General features: G+C 36.4%; 1 protein-coding gene across 4 annotated transcripts in view; it reads right to left on the bottom strand.

Moving 5' to 3' along the window:
* The window catches only part of LOC145247940 (nuclear receptor subfamily 1 group D member 2-like), a 490,243-nt gene that overhangs the window by 343,547 nt on the left and 122,222 nt on the right, over window positions 1–24,474 (bottom strand). For all 4 annotated transcript variants that reach the window (XM_080109580.1, XM_080109582.1, XM_080109579.1 and 1 more), the window contains exon 2: window positions 4,524–4,586. In XM_080109580.1, the coding sequence (XP_079965706.1) occupies window positions 4,524–4,586 (63 nt within the window). The remainder of the gene's footprint in view (window positions 1–4,523; window positions 4,587–24,474) is intronic.

Raw genomic sequence — 24,474 nt, 5'->3', positions numbered from 1 at the left:
TCTTTTTATTGAGCACTATATAACAACCTCGTTGAATTCATTAGTCCATTACTTTTGAATATAAAAAAAAAAAACCCGAGTATATATATTATATATATATATATATATATATATATATATAACATGATTATACAATTTTTTAAAGAAAAATTGACCAGAATGCTCAATAGTGGAGGTAAGAGGTAACAGATCAGAATCTAATATATTTATCTATAATAACAAACAGAGATAAATTCTTAATTTCGAGTCAACTATAAAATGATTGTTAGGCATCTGATGTCCAGGTTTCGAATCTTTGGAGTTGATGCACTTACTATATTTAACCACATTAGTGAATCATGAAGCGACATAACAGCTGTCTGCAAATGACTATTTTTTTTAGAGAAAGAAGGAGTAGGGAAGGAGGAGGGGGACAAAAAAGATGCAAATCCATTGCACAAGACTCATAATGCAGACAAAGTACATCTAGATGGCGGAGCTATTGCCGTTGTCAAGAAAGTTTTGTTACCCTGGTGACAGGTTTGGAGCACAGAGTAGAGTAGGTGTGATTGCAAGATTTAAAAGTAGATGGAATAATTTCAGGAAATGTCTGCCATTACTAATGAGCAGAGCGATGCTACTATCAACCAAGAGAAGAATCTACGCAGTATGATGAAACGTGTCCAGTGAAGGTTGAGGATATGCGTTGCATGGGGATAAATGAATGCATGGGATGAATGATACAATGCATGCATAATGCGAGTCTTAAAGACAAGCTTAGATCTGATGACCTCAGAGGGAGATAAAATCTGGACCGTATAGGAAGATGTGTGCAGAAAAGGAGACTTTAAACAAACATGTTAATAGATGTAGCATATTTAAGGTAGCAGGTCTAGTTTACTCTGGATATCAGTTTCTTAAACCAGATGAATGCATGCCAGTATATAAAACAGGTTAAACCGATGCTGATGCTGCTGCTGCTGCTGATGATGATGATGGATTAGTAGATGTAGAACAGCTAAGGTATCAAATTCAGTTTACTGGGGAAGGCCAAGGAAAACGAGAGGTAGTGATAAAAATAGAACTGAAAAAAAGAGGGATAAATAAAGACCTAGCCAGAGATAAGTTACTCTGGAAGTCAATTTCTTGAAGCCAGCGCATGTAAAACTGAATATGATAATGATTATATATCCACCAATATTAACAAATCTCTGAGAGAAACAAAAAAAAAAAAAAAAAAAAAAAAGAAGAAAGGTGTATGTGGTGGTGGTGGTGGTGGTGGTGGTGGGAGGCACATTTTAACCCTTGCTACAAGCACCTCTTTTACAACAATGGCGGTGTTTTCAAGGACAAGAGGTTCAAACAATTCAGCGAAAAGTTCAACAACGGAAACAAGACCCAAATGCAGTTGAAAATATTTTACAAAAAATGGCATTCAAGAGTTATTGTCCTCGTCTTTAACTTAATCACCTTCACTCAAATCATGCTGCATCATTCATTACAAGAATTTATTTAGGAACATCCCACTTTTCATTGAGGGGAGAGGGCTGGGAGACGGAGTCCAAGCATCTCTATAAAAGGATCTCCATTCCATTGTCCTCCAATCCGTGAAGTTTAATTTTGAAATAGCATCTTGAGATTTCTCCACAAATTTTTAGTAACATTTTCTATATTAATAAAGTAGGGTTGTTTTTCTCTTCTCGAGTCAGACATCATAAGACGATAAACACAGGTGTCACACATAATTCCTGCCAGTACCTGATATAGAAAATAATAATCATTTCTGTTTAATTTTCTGCATTGATTCCTACCAAACTGACTCTTCCAAACACATCATACTTAGAGAAAGTAGGAGTAGATTTCGCTCAGTCAAAAAACCTACTAATACTTTCTCATAATACAGTGGAACAATAATATTGTTGCCCTAGAAATTACAACATGATTCCATTTCCCTTTGATGAAAATCAGTTTTTTTTTTTTTTTTGTTGCAGACCATCTACTAGCTGGCCAGTTGTGTACAACTCCCAAGAGCAATAGGAACCTTCTATCATGTCTGAAAGTGACACAATGTTCAACAAGCGAGCTCCGAAATGCGTCACTGTATAATTCATGCTCTTTACCGATCAAAGTTATGACAACAGGACCATTGCTAGCACCCTCAAAATGCAATCCGGATGGTTCAGCACTTGAGGGATGTGCCCAGGGTGATGAAAAGAAAGGGTTATGGTTTTTGGTGCAATTTCAAGTGAAGGCCACCTAACATCTTCGAAGTCGGATTGAAAGTCAACACCAAGTGCTGAGGAGTGTGGTGATCCAATCAGGGGGCTGCTGGCAGACTGGGTGTGGCAACAGGACTCAGCACCAGCCCACAAGTCCAAAGAGACCCTTATCTTCCTACCCTGACCTGAACCCACTGAACTACTTCGTTTGGTCATACGTCAAGAACATCACCAACATGACCTCTAACAACACCAAAGCCAGCCTGATCACCACCATTCGCCAAGAAATCGACAAGCTCCTGCCGGTGCTTGTGGAAAAAGCATGCTCCCAGTTCCAGACCCGTATCAAAGCAGTGATTGAGACTGAAGGCATCTACATTGAATAGATGTCAGCTCTACTACATAATCAAGTTACCTGAATTGATTATTTCAATAAAAATTTTTAAAAATAAAGCTATAGTGTTATGGTCTTTAAGGCGACAAGTTTATCGTCTGCCCCTGTATTTTCATTATTCAGACAACTGTACCAAATTACTTGGCCAAGATAACCTTCGATCTTCTCCAGATGCATCTTTTCAAACTCTGGAATTTTTATGTCAAAACTCTAGAGTCTATATATGGATTTTGAACTAAACCAGGGCTAGATTGTTCTTGTTCCAGCAACCATGATGCAAAGTTGTTTCTTCCACTCAGATAACAAGAAACAGGATTGGACCACTAGACCACATGTCTTATTGATTCGACCGACCTTACGATAAACGCAAAGAGCAAAGGCATCAAAACAGCAAATTAGTGAAGACCACTGGACCAGCAAATCAAACAAGCTGGAAAAAAGGATGCAGGAAATCAATAATCAAACAAATTGCTTAAGATCACTATGTTATACATTCGCTGCAGCCGGGGTTGCAATGTGCTTTTCAATCTATATCATTTCTAAATCGACTTTGGCAAATTGTTCTCGTTCCAGCAACCATGATGCAACGTTGTTTCTTCTTGTAGTGTTCTTCTTCTTTATGGTGACACTGTTATTGTTCCACCGCGTACATTACTTCATAGGATCCACTTTTCAAAAATATTTCTTTTATGCATTTCATTACGTTACTTTTCTCCTATTACGATTTACTTATACGAATAATCACGACTCAGTTTCATTTTGAATCTTAGTGTCGAGGCAATTTGATCCGCTGTCCAGAATCATTTTCCGGATTAATGGTTTACCTTTTGCTAAACATTCACAAAATCAACATTGACCACGGTCATTTAGGTCATGGATGGTGGAGGAAAAGCATGCTCATCCCATGGATTCAATAGAAGGGTTCAGTTCGAAATTGCATGCAGATTCCAGAGTTCAACAAGATAAACCTAAAGGAGGTTGGAGGTTACATTGGCCGAAATGTTGTCAGAATAACACTTTAGACGAGAACAGTAGTCCGAATAATCTACGGGAATAGTATGCTTTTGTTTCATTAGTGATGGTTCCTATTTACAATGCCTCCCCACACGACAGAGTTAGACACCAGGGTCATTTTTAACGTGGAGAAAAGAAACAAAAATAAAAATTGTCTCAGTCGTGAAGGACTTTTCCTCCACTGACAGAGAACAAGAAATTGAAGTGTAGCATCTGAAGAACAGATACTACACTTTGATCTTGTCCCGAAGGCCAAGAAGTTCATTAGTGATGGTTACAAGGGTAGAATATTCTCATTCTGTCAGCCCTGAACAAGTCAATCCATCCCATCCATAGCCTTGAGCCCCTGGGGAGGGGCATAGGTCATCTACAACTTTTGTAGATGCTTTTGTAGCGACTGAGTTCTTTTTACGGGGTGAGGGTGCTGGCCCCACGCCCAACCTTCCCAGAAGGTACATCCAGCACCTCGCCTTCCCAAATGGTCACCCATCTGGTACTGGCCAGGCTCAACGTTGCTTAACTTCGGTGATCTGCCGAGAACCGGTGTGTCAATGTGATTGTGCCATACACCTGAACAAGTAGAAGTCCTCAATAATATGCCCTTAGTATTTAACCTACAACCTTCAGAAGAATGTTACTGTAGAAGTTGAGGACAAATCAAGTAAGATTTACTATTTTAAAAATCTCTTCGTTTTTGTCTTCCAGCACATTTCCGTTTCTTGTATAGTGGTAGTTTTCTTTGGAGTATTATGTGTAATAATATGCATATGATTTGATAAAGAGCTTTTACCATCAAAATATTATGGAAAACAGTTACACACATTAGTTCCCTTTATCATGCACAATGTTCCAAGTTGGTCATAATTTTAAAAGCATATACTCTACTATTGCCAAGAAATAAGTAATTTGTTACTTACCAAATGGTTTTCGGTCCTCTAACATATTAACTCTTTCATTTATACTTTGATGGAGTACAGTGTCTACAAAGAACAAAAACAAAAAAGGAAAAATAATTAAAAACAGAAAGAAAAACTGTTACTGAATTTTTTGACTCGTATTGAAAATTTCTATCAATTGGATTATTCAGACTACTGTTCTCATCTTGAGTGTTATTTTCACAACCTTTCGATTGATGTAACCGCCCGACCTTCTTCAGGTTTATCTTGCCGAACACGGGAATCTGCACTCAAGGACATGTGGCGTAACGGATAAAGTACTAGGTAAATTCGACTTTAAAATTAAACTCTTCTGGTTGTTAATTAATCGTTCAATTCTTAGTACACGTGATGCTAAGAAAACAATTTCAAATTATTTCATACTTCTATTTAGGTCATGGATGATGGAGCAAAACCATGCTCCCCTTGTAGATTCAATAAAGGGTTCAGTTCGAAATTCCGTGCAGGTTCAAGAGTTCAACACGATACACCTGAAGAAAGTTGGAGGTCACATTGGCCAAAATATTGTCAAGATGAAAACAGTAGGTTGAATAATCTATGGAGATAATATACTTTTGTTCCGTCAGCCATGGCTACGAGGGTAAAATATTCTCGTTCTGTTAGCCATGGCCAGGTGAAAGTCCTAAGCAATTCGCAATTGTATTTTGAGTATTGCCTGCACCAAGGATTGAACCTTCAACTTACAACTGAATTTTGCCAAGTATTTTATTCATTACGCCACAAGTTATTGTGTTTGAAATTCTGTGCACATTTCCGAGTTCAACAGAAAGATTTCCAAGTTAATTAAACCGACTATGCTTCGTCCGAAATAAAAAAAAAACCAACCTTTTCTGCCATTCGTACGTTGACACACCGGTCCTTGCCAGATCATTGAAGTTAAGCAACATTTAGCCTGGCCAGTACCAGATGGGTGAACATTTGGGAAGACTAGCGCTGTATGTGCCTTCTGGGAAGGTTGGGCATGGGGCCGGCACCCTCACTCCGAAAAAAGAACTCTACACTACAAAAGTATCTACAAAAGTTGTGGATGACCTATGTCCCTCCTGGGGCTCAAAGTTATGCATTTTCTGCTATTCACTAATCAAAGCGAGCCAAGGTCGGAGATTATATTGGCCAAAATGATGAGAATAACACTGAAGATGAGAACAATAGTCCGAAAAATCCAAAATAAAAGATGAGGATTAATAAATTTGTAGCATTTGGATTATTCAGATTCAGCTGATCACATTGACATGTAGAACAACGGATAAAGGTGTTAAGTATCTCTCAGTGTTAAGTGACAGTCTTCTAGAAGTTGAAGGCTGGGTCATAACTATAAGTGATAATCTATATATTAATACTGTAGTATCTTTAACGTACATACATACGTGTGTCATAGTTTTCAGATCATAAATTATTAGATCGAGTGATTCTATTCATTATAAAGGAGGTTAGAAGGTAATAACACACTACAAACATTAAATTAATATATAGATATGCTGATTTAATGTTCATGGTATGCATCCTCCTTTTTAATAAATAGGATCTCCCGATCACTAAGACACAGTGTAAATAAAAAAATAAAAAATGATGTCACTTTTAGGCTGTACATGAAGCTACATTATCCCTGCTTGGTCTTCTAGCTAGGATCCAAGGGTAGTATCTGTTCTGTCTAAAGATGGTAAATGATATTGTGGGTTTTTTGTTCATGTCAGGCGTCCATACAATGGAAATATGTCACAGACTTCTATAAGGATATTGCTGATAAACTGTAATAGCCTAATACATTCTGATACTACATTAACCAGCTTACTTTTACAGTTTTAACAAATAGGCTACAATAATATTATGGGGTCACTATTCACACCAGAACATCCACAGAATGCCTAGTAGTAATATATTACATATGAAAGATGCCGCTGTGGAATTTACACAGGTCCTTCTAGTAACTATGAATAAAATAAACATAAAATACTTAATATTTGTACCAGACCATAGTTGATGGAACAAGAACAATCTACCTGCATGGATTGAATAAATAAGTTCAGAAAATGAATGCACCTGATGAACATTGGATTTCACAACGGCTGAAACGTTGCGAAATTAAAAATTTTCCATCACGATAGTAAAAATACAAACTAAAAGCTAAAATATTTACATTTTTATGCAGCATTTTGGATAGAATCAAAGTGTAGTAGCTGTTCAGCCATGCCCTTCTTTCTCCCAGGTATTACCTTCTCCTTTCGCATGCCTGGTACTACCTGATCAGGCTGTCTGAATATACTGACTCTCTGAATTAAAATGCACTAAATCTTGTTATTGTTTTCTTGTTTTTTTTTTTCATTTTCCTTTGCAAAACTCATTCATATTTTTTAAAGTGATGAACAAAAAATACAATTTTCTTCTACAACCAAACCAAACCAAACGATATGAATAAATATTTGAAGATATAAAGAACTTGAAGAATAAAAACTTTTCCAAAACTACTGGATTTGGCATTAAATAACCTGAAAAAGGTTTATATTCTGTGTAACAAAGTGTGAACGTGTGTACGACAGCAGTAGCAGCAGTTGTATGCAAATGACCAAGATGTGCGTGAGGTGACGTCACAGCGAGGAAGAAGGAAAAAAAAAAGATTATAAAAAGACAGAGATAGACACATTACACACGTGGCTCAGGAGTGACAGGCAAAGGGGCATCCTAGACATGGCCGGACAAAAAACAGAGTACCACATGTTCGACCGGGCAGAATCTTTGTTATCTTATTAAACATAATAAAGTACGAAAAAACTTTTGAACAAGAGACAAGGCGTTATTCTAGAAAGTACCTGTAAATAAATGTCTGCTGTTTCACTGAAAAAAAAGAGTGAGTAGAATTCTTTCCTTTTCTTTGTTTCCTTGTGACTGTCTGCATAACAACGTGTGGGTCCTGAGTGTGGATGTGTAATGACTATGTTATAGCTGTAAAACAAAACAACTAAACCTTTTGTGTGAGGGGGGGGTGTTATAGCCTGCCAGCTAAGACGTCCTCATTTTTTAGGGACGCTACAAGTATTTTTTTTCTCATCTACTTTTTCTCTTTTGGAGTAACTAAATTCCCCCCCCCCCACATTTAAAAACTGATCTCATATCTAACTTTAACCCTCCCCCCTCCCGTAGGGAACCCACCACAAAAGTGCCTTGTCAGCTTGAAACAAAAACCTAATAACAACACAACTAATAATGAGGGTTGTTCCAAAAGTAAAACCTCCTATTTTTTTTTTTAACTCAAAAAGTTGAAAAGCTACAAAGATGCAAGTGGTACCATCAAAACGTTTGTGCTCCAGAATTTATTTTTCTACATAGTCACCACCATTCTCAACGCCCGCAGTGGACAACAGCTGTGCCTAGGTGTCTGGAGCATGCTTTGTCATATAAGGGTCATTCGATTTGACCTTTGAGAACTCTACCAAACTCCTCCGCCAATTTTGGGTATAAACAATTGAAATTTTAGATACAGGTTCCTTAGACATAGGTCTAACTTAATAACTTGATTTGAGCCTAAAACGATAAATGTTAAGGGGTCAAAGTTAAAAAAAAAAACTTGACCGCTTTGGTCTCTACAAAATTATTCAGACAATTTCTGGTCTAAAGATTTGAAATTTTACATAAGGGTATTCAGAGATAGGGCAAGCTTTTTAATCGGTTTGGGTCGAAAATTTGAGCTACCAACATATAAATGTATGTATGTATGTTTGCATGTCTGCCTAAAACTTTCAACAGAGGCGACGGATTTTCACAAGATCAGTATTGTTTTGAAGCTCGACTCTTCAGACGACAAATACCGAAAAATTGGTTAAAAACATTAATTTCTTCACCCTCAACTGGGCACTTTTCAACAGGGAGAGGTTTTCACCGATATTTTCAAAAGTCATCCCCTCTTTTCTAGCCTTAATCTAAACTTACGTCACTTCCGGTTTGCTGATGGTCGTAACAACAAAGATGTCAGGGGTTTTTTTTCTGTTCTTTTTCTCCTTCGCGGTATGGGTTCGAGCCTGTCTTCCTACTACCACTTTCTTTTTTGCTCAACAATACACCTCCAAACACCCGGGCAACGCCGGGCTCAAATGCAAATATATATATAAAATTTAATTCATTTATAATTAAAATTTAATTTATTTATAAATAAAAGTTTGATCCATGTGCAAATAGCCTATATCTAAAATTTCAAGTGTCTATACCTAAAATTAGCGGAGGAGTTTGGTAGAGTTTTTAAAGGTTAAATCATTGAACTTTGACCTCTTGACAGCCAAATTTCTGGCCAAAAACCTATTAAAAAGATTTTTCCAAATGCCAATACTTCTTATGTCAAATCTCGAGTCTGTAGACTGAAAATTGACAGAGTTATTTGATAGGGAAATGTACACACACACACACACGCACATTTTGCTTTGGAAATTGATTCTCATTAAAATTCATCCTAACTATACGCATACACCTATTTATAAAGTGACTTATATGTTTCTATGTATAGGATTCACACCTAAACTAATTAAGCAATCATTCTGAATTTTGGAACACATCTGCTAGGGATAAGTGTGTGTAATGTGAGCTACATTTAGATTAACATCAAAGTGTAGTATCTGTTCTTCAGAGGCGGCACTTCCATTTCTCGTTCTCTTTCAATCGAGAAATCCTTCACGACTGAGACAATTTTTATTTTTGTACCTTTTCTCCACATTAAAAAAACGACCCTAGTGTCTAACTCTGTCCCGTGGGGAGGCATTGTAAATAGGTACATTTAGATTAACATTGCTTTACGAAAAAAGGGCGATGCCTTTGTGAAAATTCAAATATTTCCAATTTACATGAAATTTGAACAGCAAGTAATAATTTTTTTTTTTTTTTTTTTTTTTTTTTAGTTTTGGAATCCTTTTAGATGAGGTTGCATCCCTCTGCCTTTTCTACAAGTATTTTAATGGTGAATGCTCTGACGAACTGCAATCACTTGTGCCCCCACGACGTGAGCACCCTCGACAAACCCGACAGGCTGCTAAATCCCACCCCCACACTGTAGAGATCCCTAGATGTAAAAGATCTTTTTACTCCAATAGTTTCTTCCCCAGAACCGCTAGACTTTGAAATTCCATTCCAGGTCTCTGCTTCCCCAACAGTACTGACGTGCAGAAGTTCAAGTGTAACGTGAACCGACACCTTGCTGCCCATATCCCTACATAGTACCCCAGTAGTTGTTGCCCCTGACAGTAGCCCCCTACACCAAAGTGGCAATTTGCCTTGTTTGGGGTGAAATTGTAATAAAAAAAAAAAAAAAAAAATGTTTCAGCCAACTCATTCTCTAGGTTTCAGGGTTCGTGGCACAGTGGATAGAGGCGCTGAGTCTCTATGGTTCCGGGTGAGCATTGCTGGAGATAACGGTTTCAATCCTACTCAAGACAGGATTAATTGGTCAAAACATGTTGAGACAACAACAACTATGGAAGGCAGTGGGGATACAGTTACGAGACTCAGTATTTCTATCCTGTCACGGTTAATCACCTGAAGAAGGCCACAGGATGAGTTGGCCGAAACGTTGTGAGACAACAACTATGGAGGCAGTAGTCACTGAATCACCGGGAATAAGTTACAAGATTCAGCATTCCTATCTCATTCCGGCTAATCACCTGAAGAAACGTGGTTGAAACGTGATGAAACCACAACTATAAAGATGAGGATAGCAGTCTCCAAATTTCAGTTCCCTTCGAGTATCTTATAAGTTTTTAGAGGGCATAATATGAGCAAAATCTCCCATTCAAAAATTCAAATATTTCAGATTTGCATTAAATTTGATCCATGGTTATTAATTAAGATTTCCTGAATTTTAATTGTTTTAAGCATTAAATTTTAATTGCTTTAAGCATTAAATTTTCGACATTTTCTCAAATTAAAATCATCTAATGGCTTTTGATCAAAATTAGAATAAGGATTCTAAACATAAGATTTAGTAGCATTGTTTTAATATATAATAGACTTTAGACATCAATTAATAAATGTTCCTCTATTTTATTTTGTCTGAAATATTTTAAAGAGCCTTTAGAGGGTATAATGTGGATACAACTGCGTATTTGAAAATTGTAATATTTCAGATTTGCATTAAATCTGATTCATAGTCATTGGGCACTAATGAAACAAGTTTATTCGAAATTCAATACGTATGTGTGTAGATGTGTATGTAAATATGTATGTGCATGGATATATATGTAAATATGTATGTGTGTAGATGCGTATGTAAATATGTGTGTGTGTGAATATATATGCAAATATGTGTGCAGATATATATATATATATATTCAGAATGTGAGAGATTATATATAATTATTTCCACAGCTCAAAGAACGCCGCAGCCTACAAGAGCCGTGCCAGCCAACGAAGTCGAGTCTTAGACTTCCGGTTCGTTGGCTGGCATGGCTCTTGTGGGCTGCGGCGTCCTTTGGGCTGTGGAAATAATTCTATATATATGTTTCTTAATATACAGCATTATCACATTGATTCACAAATCACTGAAGTTAAGCAACGTTGACCCTGGTTAGTACCAGATGGGTGAACATTTGCGAATTCTAAGCACTGTATGGTCTCCCCGTTTATCAGTTGTCCTGAACCTCAACTTGCCATTGGTATTCAAGAATGCCGACTCAGGAGAGGTGTGGTTGGAGATCATGCAACTGTTGCTACAAAGATTCCACGTACAGACACCCTTAAAGTGGGTATCCATATTCCGTCAAAACTGACGGAAGCTACCCATGTAAATATGTGTGTAGGTGTGTATGTAAATATGTATGCATGTAGATGTGTATGTAAATATGTATGTGTGTAGATGTGTATGTAAATATGTATGCGTGTAGATGTGTATGTAAATATGTATGTGTGTAGATGTGTATGTAAATATGTATGTGTGTAGATGTGTACACATTAGTATTAGTACGTAAGTACGTGTGTACATAAATTGTTTTTGTCAGGTCATGTCATATGCTACTGGTACCATGTAACCCAGTACTACCTGCCTCATGGTCGGCACACCGGCGACTAAACTGGTTCCCCCACCAGACTTGTTTGGTGAGGAGGGTGGCTAGTCTCCCTGAAGGATTAAAAACAAGACCTTCCAAAGGGCGAATGAACTCTTTTTCTGGGTCAACGGCCAACTAGCACCGTGTATATTTGTGTGTGTGTATATGTGTATTGGGGTGGAGAGGGCTCCCGTAAGCCGTGGTGAAGGAAACCTTTCTAGGAGAAGCAAATCTCTGATTTAAAAAACCATAAAGCGGAAGACCATTACCCGCATTAAGCTGGTCTGCAGTTTAATTTGTTGCTGGCTATCTTGCTCTTGCTTGTTGCTGGATCTCAACATTTTGAACCGAGAGAGAGACTTAGCTGTCGTACAAAGCAAAGACTCTGTAACATCATATTTGTATAGATACTCCCTCAGGCATTTGGGCTCATGGATTTTGAATGTCTGAGAGAGTGGCAATCGTCTGACAAGACGTTGCAATCAAGGCATAAATTGTAAGCCAGAAGAACACCTAATTCAAAGCCCACAGCAAATGATTCCAGTCAGATTTAGTTTCTGATAGCAAGGACTCCCTGTTTCGCATCGCTTACTCTGGTCATTTGCCAAGTTTTTTACTAAATTTATTTATTCATTTATTTATTATAGTGTTAGGTGTAAGTACAAAATAGTTAACAAAATCCCGCCCACCTCCCCATGTTAAGAATGACTTTTTAAATAATGTCAGCAGTTTACTGGTCATGTTGAAATAACATTATTTTAAAAACCATTCTTAACATGAATGGGGAGAGGCTTTGTTAACTATTCTGTACTTTCATCAAGCAATTTAATAGTGTGACTAAATTTGGAAAACTGAAACTCTCGCCAGAAGTTATATTACAGATGAAGTTTAATATCAGGAACTAAATCTGATCGAACACTGTTTACTGCTTATTTGAGTTGAATATTCTTCTGGTTTGCTTTATGTAAATATAACAAAATACCAAGGATGTACCATATGAAAAAAAAAAAAAAAAAAAAAAAAAAAATGGAATCTTAAAAAGATTTCTATTATTCCGGTAATCATAGTAGCAACTGGACTCATAAAAAAGAATTTCAAAAACTATCTGCCAAATATACCCGGTAAACCAAGAGCAAGAGAGATTCAAACAATTGCACTTAAAGGAACGGTCAGAATGTAAAAAAGACCTCTAAGTGAGAATATATTAGATAGCGGGTGAATATTAGACATCCAGTAGGATGCCCCATCCCCAGCTTGAACAAACTAATAAAAAAAAAATGTTTTTTTAAAGATGTAAATATGTGTGTATGTGCTGCAGGGAAAATTGACTACAATATCAAATCAATTGTAGGTAAAAACAGAATCACCGTTTTCATCCAATTCTACGCCCCACCTTTTACAGACAATCGTTCCAACCCGACCCTAAATACCCACATCCACCCCGGCCCGTCCAATATTTCCAAAGTTTTGGCCAATCTTTCTAGAACCTATCAATTTTTGTTCCTGTGTTTTCTGGGTGTGTGCACAAAAAAAAAAAAAAAAAAAAAAAAAAAAAAAATATCAATAGAGTTGACCAGACAGAATCAGAGGCCAGTCTCCTCCTCATCATCATCATCATCATCGTCTCGAGCAGACAAGAAGAGGAGCTATTTTTAAAGATTCTATACTTACTGCGGCTATTCTGAGTAGCAAACAAACGCACACTACAAAAAAAAAAGAAAGAAAGAAAAGAAAAGAAAGAAAAATTATCATCTCTCCTCCTCCTCCGCCCCTTTATTCAACAGGGCAGCAGGCCAAGCAATTGTATTGAATAAAAATAGAGACATAAATAATCAGTCACCGCTCCAGGCAGTGCAGACTCTCCCCGAACAATACCTCCCTCACTCTATTCAGAAAAGGAGAAACAGGGTTGAAATGCCTATTGCTTGCAGAGTCCCCAGAAATTAAGAAAAGTTAAAAGGAATTCTAGATGCTCCAAAATATCTCATGCTTAAGTTTGGAATACATCAGTCTATCATGCTTAAGTTTAAAACCATTTTCGTTGGTCTGTCATGCTTAAGTTTAATATACTATTTACGTTGGTTTGTCATGCTTAAATTTTAAATACCATTTACATCAGTCTGTCAGGCTTGTGTGAAAGCATTTTCATTGGCCTGTCATGCTTAAGTTTGAAATATTATTTAGGGTGGTCTGTCAGGTTTACGTTTGAAGCCATTTTCGTTGGTCTGCAATGCTTAACTTTAAAATACAATTTATGCCGATCGGTCAAGCTTAAATTTAAAATGCCATTTATGTCGGTCTGTCATGCTTACGTTTGAAATACAATTTATCTCAGTCTGTAACGCTTAAGTTTGAAATACCATTTTTCGTTAGTTTGTCATTCTTTAGTTTGAAATATCGTTTTATTGCTGTCATGTTTACAGTTACAACGTTGTTTTTATTTTCTCCTTTCGTGCTTAAGTTTGACACATCATTTTCATCGATCGAAAACTATTTTCGTCGGTGCAGCATTTTTAAGTTTAACGATGAAAAATATTATGAGAAGACTGAAAATTTCCACACAACGGTGAAACCAGAAAACGGCAATTCTTCGCCCCTTGTCAGAATCATATAGTACAACTGAATCTGAAATCAAACACGAGGTAAAAAAATTGTAAAAGTAAAAATGCATTTTTATAGCTAAACGGAAATGACAAATAGAAAAAAGAGACGAGGAAAAAAAAAATGGAAGAAAAATGGTTTAAGAGTTGTTGACGCTAAATACAAAAAAAAGTTAATAAAAACATAAAAAGAAAAACGATGTTAAATAGACCAAAATTAATAATCAACAATAAATAGAAGTAAAAAAAAAAAATGTAAAAATAAAAACAAAAATATTTCCTTTTTAGTCTTTAAAAACAAAATGGCCGAATAGTTTTTTCCCCCCGTTTCGCGCGCTTTTTGCATGCGTGTGTGTTTCCTGTCTGACATATTTTCCTCCACCCCAAGTCATTTTTTAAACAGCTAAGCCAAAAATATCTTTACTGCTGCCCTGAAAACGTGCAACAGTGCCTGTATGTATCGTTTTTCTCGGCTTGTGCAATTTGCTGAGGGGAAAAACTGTAACGATTTTGTGGGTCACAGCAAACAAACATAACAAAGAACTGAAAGCGATATTTTTAAGTCACAAAAACTTTGTTATTTATGCCAATCGACTCTCTATTCTCCTCCACTCTTCAGCACAATTAAAAAAAAAAAAAAATCAAATCAATTTAAAAAAAAAAAAAAAAAAAAAAAAAAAAAGAAGTGTCACACTGTCACACCCATATCTTTTGTTAAAATTTTGAATGAAAAGAGTTTAGAAACCTATTTAATCCAGAAAGTATTTCACAACTGGCTGTACTTAGCCGGTGTTGGATGGTTGGTTGTTTTTGTTTTACGGCATATCAACCCTTTTCAGGTTATTTAATGCCGAATCCAAAGATTTTGAAGAAATTTTTTTTAATAGAATATATTTGTTGTTTTCAAGTTGGTTTCTATTTAACTCATAGTTGGGACCCTAACAGGTACTACCACTCCGGGTCAGAGTGGACCTGAGAGCAATGGTAATTAAAGGGTGACTCCACACTCCCCAAAGCCCGCAAGCTGGGGCCTCACCACTGGATATAGTTTAAGGTCATATCCAGGACCGGCGTTGGATGGGAGCCATTTTATTCTCATTTTTGTTTATTTTCTCTCTTTTTTATTCTTTATTTATTTTTTTTTACAAGGTGGTCACCACTTATCAAGGCCCGGAAGCCACTCAGGGATAAGGATTTATTGTGTGTACAGTACGTTAGTGTTGAGATTTGATAAAGTGTCTTATTTAAGGGGTCGGTTCATCAGGAATTTGTTTATGTTGGACTTGAAGACATTCAGGTTGTAGTCAGGTGGGAAATAGGCAAACGGAACAGAGTTCCACAGGCGTGCACTCAAGAAAGAAGCTTTGTTCATGGAATCTACGATAAAGAGTGGGGAAAATTTTTGACAGTGGTTTCAGCTAGACGGGTGTTTTTCGTGAAAGATTGGCGAAAGGGGACCAGGGATTGGAGCTCAGACGAGCACTTGCCATGGAAGTAACGATAACGATATTCATTTATTTTACTGTTTTTCTCCCCAAACAAGGTATATTATCACTTGGAACGTTAGGAGGAGGGGGGGCTACTATTTGAGACCGTGTCTAACAGAGGATTGTGGAGAGTTGAGCAGCGAGATGTCTATTAACGTTAAATTTTAATTTTTGTAGGTTAGTACCTTCAGAGAAGTAAGAAACGGGGGAGGAAATTCCAAGGTCTATCAGTCTGAGAGAAGAAACTATTAGAGTGGAAGGTTTTCCAGCATCTAAGGACCGCAACAGTGGAAGGGTGGGATTTTGCTACTTGACAGGTTAGTCAGAAGTATGTAGGGGGGGCTATGAGTTCATCAGAGCATATCCCATTAAAGTACTTGAAAAACAGATACAAAGATGTAACATTGCGGCGATGGGACAGAGGTTGGAGCTTGACCAATGGTGCAGGACGTATTAGATGGAAATTTTTTTTTTTTTTTTTTTTTTTGCTATTGTATTTTAAAATAGGATTTTAAAAGTTTAAATGAATTATTACGACATAGGTTATTTAATCTATCAACGTATTTTACACTAGCGGACACAGAAAAAAAAAAAAAAGTGATGAAAATAAATATACAACAAATAAAGGTTACCAAAAGCAAGATAATTTACTCTTCTACCTACGTGGATAATTTTTTTTAGTGTTTTAACTTATTTTAAAGCGTTTATTTACCTTGGGACAAAAGTATTATCGAGTTTATTGAGTTAGAATGAAAAAAAATGGCGGTTTTGTTATAGCGATTTGAATCCTCGATAATCACTCAAAAATGAAAAATTAAACAATATTTAATACTTTTTGCATAAAAACTGGTTATAATCTCAACCTACCAGCACTTCCATTGTCTTTTCTCAAGGCCCAGAGGCTACTCGAAGATAAGGGTTAAAAAGACTACAGTATTCAATCGGACAATATAGTAATCGTTAGTAATGGAAATTCGGTATATTTGTTAACTTAAGGAGAACGGCTCATCAAGAACTTGTTTACGTTTGACTTGAAGATAAACATATTGCAGTCAGCTGGAAAGTAGGAAAACGGATGACAGTTCCACAGACGTGCAGTTCTAAGAAAGAAGCTTTGTTCATGGAATCCACATTTAGGTTTAGGCACAGATAAAGAGTGAGGGGATTATTGATAGTGATTTCAGGTAGACGAGTGTTTCTTGCGAAAGTTTGGCGAGAGAGGGGGCATAGATTGAAGCTCAATGGAGCACTTTCCATGAAAATAACAATAAAGCAAAGACAAACTCGCAACATCTCTTCTGTGGGAAAGAGGTTGCAGGGAAGAGAAAAGGTCATCTCCTACGAGGCTATGAAGTCTATTTTGAACTTTATTCTATTTCATACTAATTTGTAATAAAACTGAGAAGCGACTCTGACGAACGCTAAAATGCAAACAAAAATCAAGGAAGTTTTAACATCAACGTGTGAACTGAAAATGTTTTCCAACCAATGAAAATTGTTGTAAACTCCAGGAACTAACAAGTCTATGTGGAAATGGTAAGTTAGAAACTCTTATAAAACAAATGGCCAAAAGCTAGAAAAACAGTGAATTCTCGAGCAGAAGTACAAGGACTTAAGAACGTCTGCTGAACACCCCCCCCCAGCCTTTGGTTGTAGAGTCAGACGAACAAAGACGAATTGCTACTCACGGCTTGACACACATTAACAAAAACATTTGAACTTCTGACAACTATTCACTTAACTTTTTTTTCCCAAACACGTCTTGCACTATGAACATTTTCATTATTGAAAATAAGCCATGGTCATAAAACCGTTAGCAATAGACAGAGACTACTAAGCTAATTAGAGAATGCATAAAAATTAGGACAATACAGAACTCTGAAAATGTGACAGTGATACATGTTCATTCACACAGTTCTGAGATAGCAAGTTCAGGATTGCCAACACAATCGATGGGAGATTTCCGAGCAAACACCGGTGTGATTCTGCAGAGGGCCTAATGTGAATGTATATCGTTGCAGCTTTGATCTGTCCAACCACTGCATTGTAGGGGAGCCATGGAATAATCTGTAGGCAACAGAAGCAACTGTTATATTCCGGCAAGTAGACAGCAGATCTAATCCAAATAGATCATATACTCCAGCAGGAACAGAGTTTTGCAAGGAATACGTAATCACAACGCTGTAGATGCTCAAGAAAATCAGAGAACACCTTACAAATTCCGGCGAACACTAGGCACTCGTATTCCAAGTGAGGGCGAATCATTACCTTGTAAAGTCTAGTCAGCAAATGCCGTTCATGCGGAATTTGGTAGCTCAGAATACGCAGCATGTAAAGCTTTCTATTAAGCCTATTGGATATATAAGACAAGTGGTGAGATTGCTAGATATTATTACTGCCAGACAATTATAAGATTTCAAGAATGGCACAAATATGTCTTGAAACCAAATCCCATGAATATCTCTTGAATAAAAATATTTTGTTAGACAATTCCGTTTCCTCCATTTTTCGTTTACAAAATACAAAGCACTTGCTATGTGGTTACCATCATCATATCGTATAAAAAATTCTCTTGTTGGCATTGGTTTCCCACATATTTCTCGAGCCAGGACCACATGAAGGTTGTCAACATCCCAAGTTAAAGTGATTTTTATTGAACAAAATGGATTTGAAGTTAGGGCACCCAGGTTATCAGTCTGTGTCATTAACCACTGAACCACTGTCACCTCTCTTGCTATGATGTGGTGACCCTTAAATTCTCTCAATGTTTAGTTCATTTATATTTTTAATTTTTTTTATTTTTACATATTTATATTTTTTTATATTTTTATATATTTTATTTTTATATTTTTTATTTTTTATATTTTTTATACTTTTTTATTTTATTTTTATATCTTTTATTTTTATATTTTTTATTTTTATATTTTATATTTTTATATCTTTTATTTTAATATTTTTTATTTTCATATTATTTATTTTTATATTTTTATATTTTTTATTTTTATATTTTTTTATTTTTTATTTTTATATTTTTATATTTTTTATTTTTATATTTTTTTATTTTTATATTTTTTATTTTTATATTTTTTATTTTTATATTTTTTATTTTTATCTTTTATATTTTTATATGCATGAATGTCTGCATATCCTCTGTTTTCTTCCTTCACCGAAAAATAACTTTTATACCTAGTTTATATTAAATGTGGCTGTGATTCTAGGCTATACACAAAGAGTCTATCATCGTTCAAAGATGGTCTCTACCAAGGCCAGGGACCACCCCACAAATTGACACTTTTTGTGCTTAAGATATCAATATATTTATCATATATCACCATTTAAGTAATTTATTTACCTCCTCTCTAGAAATAATAAATACGCTGAAGAAGAGACTGGATGGCTGTTAAAAACGGATGCTCAGGATGGCCCTCAATACATCATGGAGGAGCCACGCAGCAATTTACCAACAGCTTTATGGTAACCTACCACCAGTATCACTGAAAGTACAGCAGAGAAGGATGAGAGTAGCCGGTCACTGCAAGAGACACAGCGAAGAGGAAGCCAGTAAGCTAATCCTCTGGATACCAATAGATGGACACCCAAACTGTGGTAGAAGAAGAATGATCTAGATTGACAACCTGCTACAGGACACAGGATTGGATAGTGTTCGGGATCTGCAAACTGTCATGCGAGATCAAGAGAACTGAAGAAGTCGTGTGGATTTGGTGGTGAAGCATCCTGAATGACAACAGAGGAAAGAAATCTAAAAGTTAGACACAAGGTCAGATGTGGTTTTGACAAGTTAGTGTTTTATAGCAAGTACGCTTTTATCGGTGTGAGAGATAACGACGATACGGCCATAAGAAGATAATACGATGGAGAACACATACATGGCACACACAACCTTGGGGTTGGCAAACTGTTGAGCAGGGAAAACGTGGTGCTACATGCCTATTATATATCATCATTTAAGTATTTTATTTACCTCCTCTCTAGGGAAGATCAGACACAAGGTCAGGTGTGGTTTTGAAAAGACAGTGCCTTAGAAAAAGCACATTCTGGCTTAGAAGAAGCACCTGAGCAGCAACATTGACATTCTCCAATAGGAACACCTCAGGTGATTAGCAATAAACTATTCCTCAAAGAGAAGGTAAAGCCTAGGAAGGTGTACCTCTTCGGACTGAATAGAACCATTTCTCAGTCCGATAGTAGCAACGTTGTTGTCAGACTTATTGTCAATGAATAGTACAAAGAATTTAAATACGGCCTTAGACAAAGAATTCAAATACGGCCGCAGACAAAAAATTTAAATACGGCCGCAGACAAAGAATTTAAATACGGCCGCAGACAAAGAATTTAAATACGGCCACAGACAAAGAATTTTAATACGGCCTCAGACAAAGAATTTAAATACGGCCTCAGACAAAAAATTTAAATACGGCCGCAGACAAAGAATTTAAATACGGCCTCAGACAAAGAATTTAAATACGGCCTCAGACAAAGAATTTAAATATGGCCTCAGACAAAGAATTTAAATATGGCCGCAGACAAAGAATTTAAATACGGCTGCAGACAAAGAATTTAAATACGGCTGCAGACAAAGAATTTAAATACGGCCGCAGACAAAGAATTTAAATACGGCCGCAGACAAAGAATTTAAATACGGCCGCAGACAAAGAATTTAAATACGGCCACAGACAAAGAATTTAAATACGGCCACAGACAAAGAATTCAAATACGGCCGCAGACAAAGAATTTAAATACGGCCACAGACAAAGAATTTAAATACGGCCACAGACAAAGAATTTAAATACGGCCGCAGACAAAGAATTTAAATACGGCCGCAGACAAAGAACTTAAATACAGCCTCAGACAAAGAATTTAAATACGGCCACAGACAAAGAATTCAAATACGGCCACAGACAAAGAATTTAAATACGGCCACAGACAAAGAATTCAAATACGGCCGCAGACAAAGAATTTAAATACGGCCACAGACAAAGAATTTAAATACGGCCGCAGACAAAGAATTTAAATACGGCCACAGACAAAGAATTTAAATACGGCCGCAGACAAAGAATTTAAATACAGCCTCAGACAAAGAATTAAATACAGGCAAAGAAGTATTAGAATTCTCAGAGTTTAAGAGGAGCCATGTTGAAGGTTTATATAAAGGCGAACCTAATCAGCTGCTAATCTCAGGATTCCACTTTTTACTTTTAGTGATTTTTTTCAATTCATCAGCGAGGGAAAATAATCAATATCTTGGTCAGTCAAAGGTCTTAGTTTTCATTATTATAATTCTTTCAAGCCTATGTGCATGTATATATGTATTTGTGTGTTTGTGTATGTACGTGTGTGTAGTGTATGTGTATGCATGTATGTGCATATGTGTATGTGTATGTATGTTTTTGTGCATGTATGTGCATGCATGTATGTATGTGTGTATGCATAGACGTGTATATTTGTGTGTGTGTGTATATGTGTATTGGGGTGGAGAGGGCTCCCGTAAGCCGTGGTGAAGGAAACCTTTCTAGGAGAAGCAAATCTCTGATTTAAAAAACCATAAAGCGGAAGACCATTACCCGCATTAAGCTGGTCTGCAGTTTAATTTGTTGCTGCCTATCTTGCTCTTGCTTGTTGCTGGATCTCAACATTTTGAACCGAGAGAGAGAGACTTAGCTGTCGTACAAAGCTAAGACTCTGTAACATCATCTTTGTATAGATACTCCCTCAGGCATTTGGGCTCATGTATTTTAAATTTCTGAGGGAGTGGCACTCGTCTGACAAGACGTTGCAATCATCATCATGCATATATATATGTATATGCATGTGTATATGTATCTGTGTATATGTGTATGTGCATATGGATGTGTATATATATGTGTGCATGTGCATGTATGTGTATATGTATGCATGTGTGTATTTATGTATGTATGTGTATATGCATGTATTTATGTATGTGTGCATGAATTGCAGTGCACCTGAACACTATATGGATTGATTTCATTATTATTATGTCACCCCACACAAAAATAAGTTTTTAATGTCTATTATTGTCCAATTCATCAACAAGGAAAAATAATCCATATTATCTTGCCAAGATCCATCAGGATCCTTAGACAACAGTCCTCATTATTAATTATAAATGTGTCTTACTTTTTTCATTTCTGTGTAAATATGAATTTTAGGTTGTAGATTTTATTTATTTATCTATTTTTATTTTTTTTATGTTTTTGCCTGCCAATGTAAAACTGAACTAGTAATACCTCGCGTGGTATTAACCCTGCATAGGCTATACTGGCTTCCGTCTTCGGAGGAAGTTTACAGAGAATATGAATATTAAATTTACAACAAGTCTCTAGCTTGACGTATATTCTGGTCATGAGAAGACAATATACAGCGACTAGCATTCACAAATGGTCACCCATCTGGTACTGACCGGGCTCTATGTGACTTAATCTTGGTGACCTAACAAGAACTGTTATTTCAACACGATTATGCCATACCCACTGATGGAGCAAATAGCACCTTGTATCCATTGAATTGTCTCCAATATTCAATTATGTGGGATTCATAGCAGTTTTCACTAATAATGATAATAATGGTGTCTATTTACTTCGGTTATATGTCAAAAACCAAATAAAATAAACCTGGCCGCACTTACTCTAGGTGGATTGAACTGTCTTCCTCCAAAGGAGGAAATATGAAGCGATTCACAAGCGATCCTCAGTCGCATGTATATCCCAGTTAGGGGAGATGATGATGTTAAGTTTTTACAGTTCTTGCAGGGAGGTGTCGATGTCCTCCTACATACAGCGCCTGGTATTCCCGAATGGTTACCCATCTGGTATTGTCCTGGCATAACGTTGCTTAAATTCGGTGATCAAACGTGTCATATGTGTGTATGTTCGATGAAGATAAAATGGATTGATAGAAACAGACTGATACATTTAATGATGGATAGAATAAAACACAGGAGTTAAGACTCTCTCTCTCTCTCTCTCTCTCTCTCTCTCTCTCTCTCTCTCTACTTTTCTCTCTCTCTCCTTTATCTCTCTTTTTATCTCTTTCCTTTTATCTCTCTCTCTATCCTTTTCTCTCTCTCTTTCCTTTTATCTGTCTCTCTCCCTTTCTCTATCCTTTTATATCTCTCTCTTTTTCTCTATCCTTTTATCTCTCTCTCTCTTTCTCTCTCCCTCTCTCTCTCTCTCACTGAAACAATTCTGAAAGCTCATGTAGTGAGCCGACAGGTTCTTTTTTTTTTTTTTGTTTGTTTTTGTTTTTTTAATGCAAGAATTCGATGAAGATGTCTAGCATCTTAATGGGTTCAAATGTTGACCCCCAGACAGCAGTGTTTTAACAGGAGGTCAATAGGTATTTTTCCTCAAAGACATTGATAAAAACCTTTCATTGAACACACACACACACACACACATACATACGCGCGCACACGCACACACACACAGTGTGCTTCTAAAAATAATGAATTTTTCATATTTGACAAGTGAAAAATAGCCTTATGGATGACATAAAAGCATGTAAAATACAGTTTAGTGTGTGTGTGTGTGTGAGGGTGTGTGAGTGTATGAGTGTGTATGTGAGTGTGTGTGTGTGTGTGAGTGTGTATGAGTGTGTGCGTGTTATTTCAAGTATATACACATATAATGTAATAAGGTGTCTAGATTTTCAGCATTTATTTCAACAGTGCTCAATATATAAGTAGAGCGTAGTAGTAGTAGTAGTAGTAGTAGTAATCGTATGAAAATATATCTATGGTAAAAAAAAACTACAGAGAGGTGTCCATATTACATCCCGATAGGAAATCATCAGGTGTCCTGTGGGGATGAAACATGGATGCCGATGTGTAGCTTATTCGTCATTGATATATTTACCTACTACTAATATGCATATGTTTATTGGCAAATCAAAGTCATGACAAACTTTGAAAACTTTTTCAAAATCATTCAAATTCAAATGTTCAAAATAAAATGTTTGCCAGTCAAAATAGGCTTCATTGGGTAGATGCTTAAAAAGTCAATACAGCATTCAATTTAACTGAGAAGATATATATCAAAAATAAATCATTACATATGGAATTGGATTCCCATAATAATCGATGTGAACTACATATTAGTGAAATAACCCATTTTTCAATCAAATCAAATCGATTGATTACAGGCTCTAGTTGGGGACCCACCACGGTACACAAGGAGGAAGCTTCACATGTCTTCCCCTAGTGACTTAGTCCACATTACATTGTAGCCTACATTGCACTGTAGAGAACCTAAGGGTGATTTTATAAAATTATTTTATATAATGGCTTCAATTAAAGTTTAAGATGCAAATGTTACCATGGTTCAATTGTGCTCTAAACAGAAACATCAAGTTCAAACGTACCCCTTCATATCAAAGAACCTACTGTTGATTTTGCATGCCGAACACTTCTGCTTGTGCGGTGATAAAACTTTTCAAATGCACTGGTGATGTTAGGCTGTACAAAAGTGTTAACTTTGGTCAAAATCAGGCCGTTCCTTCCTTCATCAAATTTTTTCGATTATCAATACTTATCAGAGGCATTCCAATACAAAACCTATTTTAGAACACTCACAGGCACATAAAGTATATTTATGTGAAGCTTCATAAAAATCGACCCAGCTGTTTTGGAGAACTCAAACTCGAACACACACACACACACACACACACACACACACACACACACACACACACACACACACACACAAAGTACCTTAAGTAGATAATGGTTATTTATATTATCAGTAGGGCTAGAACAACAGCATATTCTTTT

The sequence above is a fragment of the Euprymna scolopes genome, chromosome 26 (assembly GCF_053919585.1).
Source record: "Euprymna scolopes isolate OS-2025 chromosome 26, ASM5391958v1, whole genome shotgun sequence".
In the NCBI taxonomy this organism is placed as follows: domain Eukaryota; kingdom Metazoa; phylum Mollusca; class Cephalopoda; order Sepiida; family Sepiolidae; genus Euprymna; species Euprymna scolopes.
Note: the sequence above shows the minus strand (reverse complement) of the source record. Positions and strands in the feature narration are given on the sequence as shown.